Here is an 8346-nt window from a genome sequence, read left to right on the forward strand (position 1 = left end):
TTGGAATTGAATCGGGAGCACAAAAAAAAAAAAAGCAATCGGATCGGGAAATATCGGGATCGGCAGATATGCAAACTAAAACGATCGGGATCGGGAGCAAAAAACATGATCGGAACAACCCTAGTTCAAAACATTATTTGAAAGCAAGCGTTTCTAGATTTAGGTGTAAATGACCAACTTTTAGATGTATGGGCTCATTAAGAACATATAGTAATATTTACTTAAAGTGAAATAATCTGACGCATTAATCTGTTAACTAGACTTTAACACTCAAAAAAAGATGGGGAAAATTATTCCACTAGAGTTAAGAAAAATTATCAGATTAAGACGTTATAAATTTGCAGTGTGGAAGTTAGTATAAATCAATACAGATTTATTTTGCATGAATCATTTAGCCTGTCAATAAACTAGGTAATGTAGCCCTGACCCCCGTTCACCCAATCTGTTTGGTCTCATTAACGTCCCGTCCCCAGCAAAAAGTCTACACGCAGGTTATACTGTACGGAGTCCCCCGGGTGCCAGGGTAGACTTTTTTTTTTTTTTTTTAAATCATAGCTAATCTGTACCCACAAATTACTAATCTGTACCCACAGATCTGTACCCACAGTTTAGCAATCTGTACCCACAGTTTAGCAATCTGTACCCACAGTTTACTAAACTGTACCCACAGTTTAATAAACTGTACCCACAGATTACTAAACTCTACCCACAGTTTAGCTATCTGTACCCACAGTTTACTAAACTGTACCCACAGTTTAATAAACTGTACCCACAGATTACTAAACTCTACCCAGTTTAGCAATCTGTACCCACAGTTTACTAAACTCTACCCACAGTTTAGCAATCTGTACTCACAGTTTACTAAACTGTACCCACAGTTTACTACACTGTGCCCACAGATTACTAAACTGTACCCACAGTTTACTAATCTGTACCCACAGGTTAGTAAACTGTGGGTACAGATTAGCTATGATTTTTAATTTTTTCTGTCCTGGCACCCGGGGGGCTCCGTAATCCTGTTATATCGTCCTGACCAATATTAAGACCAAACCTACGCCCTTGCTGTGGAATGATTTACAAAAGGTCGGGGTCATGTTAAACACAACCTGCAATTTTTTTTTCAAATTTTCTTGGTCCTTATAGCATTGGGGTTCAATGGGAAATTTAAATCATTCAAGTATCCACAAAACATGACAATTTGCTCTTTAATCTGATTTAATCCAATAGTACTTCAATCTGTGGAATGAATTGCGTCACACTTCCCCGTCTCGATTTGATGAACGACACGCCCCTCCGCTTCCAGACGGGAATGGTACGGCCCAGAGAGCAGTCATAGTCACATGATAAAAGCGGTAGTAAGCGAGTGTAGTTGAAACGTATGCGAGTCGAGAAACGATTCATTCCTGTTTAGAGTATAATTCTACTTGATTAGCGACAAAATGGACGACAAGAAGATGATGTGTGGAGGGCTTGGAGACGCTCAAAATGCCAGCGAAGAAATCCAGATGATCTGCGACGGCGTGAGTAATGAGATGCACTCATCGAAATCATGTTTCTTTTTGTTACAACTGGGTTGACTTTCAGGTGAAAAGTCAAGCAGAGGAAAAATCTGGCAAGAAATACGACGTCTTCATCGCCAAGAGGTTCAAAAAACAGGTCGTGGCTGGTACCAACTTCTTCATAAAGGTGCGGTGGAAGCATATCTGTCATTCTGTTGCTTTTTGTCTCATGACAGTTCACTTAAGGAGAAGTACTTTGATATGTTTTGGCTAAGACGGAAATGGATGCTGGATTGACTGAGGAATCAGTACCTATAATACCTACATAACATAAACTGTAAATTAGGGCTGAACGATATTTGAAAAAATATTGCAAAGTTTTAACTAGAAGAATTTTCACCAGATGACTTGAATAGCTCTGTTTGGGAAGACTTTGGTTGACTCACCATGTTTGTGCATGAGCGTATTGTATTCGGTATTTAAAAAGATTGTTTTTCATGACACCAGATGTTAGTGTTTGAGGAGCGATATGTAAGATTGGTGGCCAAAGTTGGTACTACAACCAGGATGAAAATATTGACGCTCACAACATCCCGTTTGTGTACTTGTGCAGCCAGACAAGTGCTTAGCAATGGAAAATCGACCTGCCCACGTTGCATTTCAATAAGAAACTAAAAACTGCCATTCCTTGAGAAATTGCGTGGGTAACTTTAGTTGGTGTACAAGAAAACCAAGTACGTGCAAGCACGCGTACTTGTCATAGAAGGATTTTGAGTTTTTTTTTTTTTTGGGGGGGGGGGGGGGCGCACAACATGTTGATGAAAATCTAATTGTACAACATTTTAAATGTATTCATTTTGTGTATTACACTTACCACGATTTGAGAGCTCAATAAATTGAAGAACAGTACACCTTATGTTTGGAATATTTGTTTTTGGGTTAGCTGGCTGGCTAGCTTACAAGATTATTTATACTATGCTAAGGACAGCTACTGTCGTCATCCATTGCATATGGTACGCCCACTGGTCGCTTGCCAATGTAGTTACCCTTGTCAAAAATTGTACCCCCTGGGTGGAGTCATTCCACTGCACTGATTTGCATTTTCTTGCTAAGTAGTTGTTGTCGCTTTTGAAAGCTTAAGTTTGAAAAAATGACGTATAATCGTCTTGCGTCTTCGGTCCTTGGGTGGTTTTGGCTAAGCAAAGCAAATGACCGTCTGAGGTGCCAGTCACATGATCAGTTCGAAAAATAATTTTAAGATGATGTGCGCCCAGTGCAGTTGAAGCGATGCAAACACAACGAGTCCATTTCTCTTATCCAGTAGTTTATCTTGGTGGCGTGTTGTAACTAAACTCAAATGCTCTTTATCCAAATGAAAATAACAAGCCAAAAAACTCTATTGTATTCACAACGAAACAAACAAAATGAGTACATTCCTTTCGAGCACAATGCACTAAGCTACAGTCAAAAACTGTTCTGCCCTCCCAACTAGCAACCCCTGGGTCATGATTAGTTGTCACTTTAAGTGTACCGGGGCTGACTCCAGGTCTGTGGAAAGAAACGTTTGACAGCCCCTAGCGGCAAGGAGTAAAATTACAATAACACAAATCAGGAATGTGGCTCAAATTTTGACCCATTATAATTTTTTTTTTTTTTTTTTTTGGTTCATTTCAATCATTTTTGTTATTGCTTTGCAACTTTCATAGACAATATTGTACAAGGAAACTCAATTACATGCAACGTCACTTTTTGGCCTCCAGGGGGGCTTGTCCCCCCCCCCCCCCCCTTAAAATCCACTTATGGTACTTGTTGCGGTACTATTAGTACAAGTAGCCTAATTGATTTTCATTGACATCAATTTCGATTTGTGATAAAAACTCAGATGGTTAATTTGTTCCACCTCTAGTTGGCTAACAGTTGGTGTTACCATACTTGTATTGCAGGTGCACGTGGGAGGAGACGAGCACGTCCACCTTCGCGTCTTTAAAAGTCTTCCGTGTCATAATAAAGAACCGGAGCTGGTCGCCATCAAGGAGCGCATGACACACAGCGACCAAATTGAGCACTTTTGAAGGACAAACATTGAGAGAAGCCTCAGCTTGTCCATCTATACAACAAGTGCATTAAAAAATGTCATGTCATGATCATGAGAAATGTACTGTTGATCCTGACCATTTTAGCATGGGTTGCTGTAATAAAATTCATTTATAAAAAATGATATTCTAGTTTGTGATTTAAAAAAAAAAAAAAAAAAAAACACGCTATTCAAGCTCAGGTCGCTGAGTAATTGTTGCTCTTGTTCATGAAAGGGGGAATTTCATATTGCTATATATTCTCACTTTAAAAATGGATTGGACATGTATTGCTGTTTGTCAACCAAAGAGTTAAGCCATGTTAGCTACAAAACAAAAAACCCTGTGGAAGATACACATGGGTCACACTGAATTGACTTTGTCTTTTTCCTCAGTATGTCATCTAAAAGAATTATACTGTATGACATGATCATATTAGGCCAAAAAATACACAGAAATCATTGAATTGTGACTAGAAAGAGAAACGTCACCCGTCCAAAGAGCATGAATCTTGTGGAGGAAAAAAAACATTTCCTAACCCGCAAAACTATTCTGTGGTCGATCAGTGGCCAATAAAAACAGGGAGAGCTTGAAATTCGTGCTTTCAAATACTGTTGACGGCAGCACTGTCAAGTAATTATTTTTTTTACAACGCTTTAAAGACGCCATGTGATTGGGACAAATACCGCAAGTAAGTTTCAGGTGATTACAGTGATCCCTTGCTATATTGTGCTTCAAATTTCGCACCCTCAGTTCATTGCGGATTTTTTTTTTTCAGTTGAAAACAAAAACAGTATTTTATTTAAAAATGTCAAGATATAGACCCTACTGACATGACGTCACAACCACGCCCCCGCGCCATATTGTCCGTCAACTCGTCGTGTTGATGCATTACCGCTACGTAAATTCCTCCTATTATGGCGTGTTTTTCTGCTCGTTAACATTAATAATCAAAATGGTGAAGGCGTGTGTGGCGGTCGGTTGGAATAACAGAGAAGATAGACGGAGAGACTTGAAGTTCTACCGTATTCCGAGAGACCCGGAGAGGAGCGCGAGATGGACTGCTGCAATTCGACGAGAAAACTGGGCTCCAAACGATTACCACAGATTATGTAGTAGTCATTTTATATCTGGTAAGATGCATTTAATACATATTTAGAGGGTTTTGGGCTGACAACCGCAATTAAGATCATTGCTAGGCTAATGGCCGACAATATACCGTTTCAAATTCAAGATTCTTATTTCTTCCACCATCTTTATTTTTTGAATAATATTTAGCTGGTAACAAGTGAAAGAAGCTGGCCTCATCTACGGATCATCAGTTAAACAGGGGTGTCCAAACTTTTTGCAAAGGGGGCCAGATTTGGTGTGGTAAAAATGTGGGGGGCTACCTGGGCTGATTTACGTAGAACAATACATTTAAAGAATTTTTACCAAGCCCTTCTGTGTGTCACATTTGCTTTATTTTTTTTTTTTTAATTCATAATTTCAACAATCTCGCCTTTGAAGCGTTCTTTCGACCCTCGGGCTCTTGCGAAATTCTGCTGCTGTGAAATTAAATTAGCTTCAAGTTGCTTTAATTTCTCGTTGCGTATCTTCTGCGACTGTCTCTTTGCAAATGAGGCAGACACAGTTGTGTATTTTATTGAAGAAATAGTCCAATATGCACCTATCCTTGACGCGTCGCAGTCAACTTTTTTTTTTTTAATTGATTGTTGCCATTTTAGAAAATTGGAAGTAAAGGGTCACACGGGGTAATGTTGCTTAGAGTGCTGCTCTTAAAGTTTTTCAACGTTTCTTGAGAATAGGCTGAGTTTCTGTGGACAAGATAGTTGTAGATATCAGGGTAGCAGATGTCAGGCAGAGACGGCGAAGACAGCGGGTCGAAAAACATCGATTTAGGCATCAAATATGGATCTGGCGAATGGATAAACTGAAGCTTTTCCACATAACGCCTTTTATGCAACGCATCCAATGAGTTTACAGCGTCAGATAACACCGGGGCTTCCATGAATTGCTCTATAAATTACACGACTAATTGAAACCATTGAGAATAGGGCTAAACAATGACGGACAATATGGCGGCCGGATACAGCGACACGTCATTTTGTGATGTTGGTGAGTAGGGTCTATATGGTCTATTTATTTATCTCCTTTATATCATAATTACATTTTCAGTGCTTAAAAATATTAAAATACACATATAAGGCTTTTTTTATGATTAATATACTTTGGAGGGAAAAAACATGTCTTATGTGCATCTTTCCAATGCTGTTAAATCAAACAAATACATTACATTATTTGGGTGTGTTCAGTGTAAATAAGCACCACCTCTACTTTGCAGATTTTCACGGGGGGCGGGGGGGTTCCCCCATTAACCGCGAAAAACGAGGGATCACTATACTGTGTCAATTTGCAGCAGGGCTAATAATGAAAAGTGGTATTTGCCATGTGGCAAAATGGATTTTGCCAAGTGGCTTTTTTTTTTGCTGTATCAAAATTGATTTTGCCATATGGCATTTTTTTTGCCATGTGGCAAAATTGTTTTGGTATGTGGCAAAATGGATGCGCTGTAAAGTGTATGGTCAAAAATCACAACCACAGGTTTTTCTGCCATTTAACATGAATGGAAAATTTGGACATGCACAGCTGTCAATGGCATAGCTTATTGGGTGCCAGATGAGTGTCAACGCGCTTTAATGGTAAGCGTATAGTCAAATATCACAGCCACACGTTTTTCTGCCGTTTAAAAAGAATGGAAAATTTGGACGTGCATAGCCGTCATACCAATAAAAAATGCCACATGGCAAAAAATGCCAAATGGCAAATACCACTTTTGGTTCACTGTCTCAATTTGAGCTAGTAAACTACTTGACCATTTTGTCCAGCGGGGCACCTTAAGGCGGCTGAAAACTTTAATGTAGTCTACCAAATGAGTACAGTCTATGAAACAGTCCATGTATATAATTATGAAAAATTCCCAGCACAGGAGACAAATCTTGTTCGGGGGGGATCGGTGATTCCGTTTGTATTTTCCTGTTGGTCAATTTCAAACAAAGTGCGGCACAATGCTCCCATCTTGTGGATAATTGGGTTACTACATCAATCCGTTATCAACCAGTTGAGAATAAAAGGCGTGATGACTGTCAAATTTCATTGTGATCCGTCCACGAATAACAGAGGAAAAGCCATTTTAGTTTCCTCACCAAAAACAGCAACAAACTTACCATCTTAACGGTTACCTTTTCAGAGCAAGTAGGACAGAAAATAGAGGATACTCAATTCATATGGGGCAAAAACAACATGGAATGATTAAGCGCACAACTAATTGTTGCACCACTTGTCTTTTACAAAAAAAAAAAAAAAAAAAAGAAAGAAACAACTTACATTGCTTGTATGATACAATGGTACCTCTACTTACAAAATTCTGGAAGTATTTTCGTAACCTGAAAATTAAGTAGAGATGCGTTTTTTTTTTTTTTTTTTTTCCATGTAAATCCCCTAACCCAGGGGTCCCCAACGACCGGGCTGCGGACTGGTACCGGTCTGTGGCGCATTTGGTACCGGGCCGTGCAGAAATAATAATTGATTAACGACTGCATTCTGGCCGATTGACTTTGGCCTGTGCCGCTTAACACACCAATATCCCCGTATACTGTAGATATACAACTAAAGGATAGGAAGTCGTCATAGAAATGCATTGATTGGACTGTTGGCAGTACATCTTGTTTTGTATATCTATGTGCGCTTGGCCTAGATAATAACGTATGACGTAGGTCCTCGACCGTTGCATTTGTTCCCAGAAATAATTAGCCCCACACTAGAATGGCTGAAAAACTGACGTCTTTGGACAAAATTTTTTATGGGGAAAAGGGAACCTGACGAGCCAGAAGATGAGCCTACAACATTGGAAAAACTATCTATGCTACTTCCCAATCACTAAAGACCCACGAACTGCAAAGGAGTGGATTCGTGACCCATATGTGAATAAACCGAGTGATTCGAGCATTTCTGTGCAACAGGAATATCAGCTTAGAGATTGCAAATCATAGCGACCCTAAACGTACATTTGAGACAACAATTTTACCGAAGTTCTGGATTTAAGTCATTTCGGAATATCCTGACATCGCTAGGAGAACACTGAAAACTGTGCTACAATTGCCAACATTGCATCTTTGTGAAGCGGGCTTCTCTCACTCTCCCATCTCGGGAGATTCAGCCAGTGATTCAGCGGGTGAGTTGTATTTTCCCTGCACTTAACACGACGGGGCTAAAACAAATGTTATTTCATATTTGCTGTATTTTTCTGCCGCACATTGCCGGTGTTCTGACAAATTTGGCATGCGCGTAGCATTAAAAATGAACGCGAATGCAGCGATTCCAAAGTACACACTACAAACTTTAAAGAAAGGAATTAGGGCTGTCAAAATTATCGCGTTAACGGGCGGTAATTAATTTAATTAATCACGTTAAAATATTTGACGCAATTAACGCACATGCCCCACTCAAACAGATTAATATGTACAGTACAGTGTAATGTCTGCTTGTTACTTGTTTTTTGGTGTTTGGCGCCCTCTGCTGGCGCCTGGGTCCAACTGATTTTATGGGTTAGTATCATGAGTGAGCATGGTGTAATTGACATCAACAATGGCGAGCTACTAGTTTATTTTTTGATTGAAAATTTTACAAATTTTAATAAAACGAAAACATTAAGAGGGGTTTTAATGTAAAATTTCTATAACTTGTACTAACATTTATCTTTTAAGAACTACAAG

The 8346-nt window shown here is 39.3% G+C and overlaps 1 protein-coding gene across 1 annotated transcript; it reads left to right on the plus strand.

Moving 5' to 3' along the window:
• The first annotated feature begins 1315 nt into the window (after positions 1-1315).
• On the plus strand, positions 1316-3702 carry LOC130908624 (cystatin-B-like). The gene is made up of 3 exons (XM_057824246.1): positions 1316-1520; positions 1585-1686; positions 3443-3702. The coding sequence occupies exons 1-3, from the start codon at positions 1440-1442 to the stop codon at positions 3569-3571; spliced, it is 312 nt and encodes a 103-aa protein (XP_057680229.1). The 5' UTR covers positions 1316-1439; the 3' UTR covers positions 3572-3702.
• The last annotated feature ends 4644 nt before the right edge of the window (positions 3703-8346 follow it).

This window comes from Corythoichthys intestinalis, chromosome 20 (assembly GCF_030265065.1).
Source record: "Corythoichthys intestinalis isolate RoL2023-P3 chromosome 20, ASM3026506v1, whole genome shotgun sequence".
Classification (NCBI taxonomy): Eukaryota; Metazoa; Chordata; class Actinopteri; order Syngnathiformes; family Syngnathidae; genus Corythoichthys; species Corythoichthys intestinalis.

Coding starts and splice junctions, on each gene's coding strand:
- LOC130908624 (XM_057824246.1), top strand. CDS start 1,440: ATGGACGACAAGAAGATGATGTGTGGAGGGCTTGGAGACGCTCAAAAT. Junction 1,521..1,584: donor TCCAGATGATCTGCGACGGC/GTGAGTAATGAG, acceptor GTTGACTTTCAG/GTGAAAAGTCAAGCAGAGGA. Junction 1,687..3,442: donor GTACCAACTTCTTCATAAAG/GTGCGGTGGAAG, acceptor CTTGTATTGCAG/GTGCACGTGGGAGGAGACGA.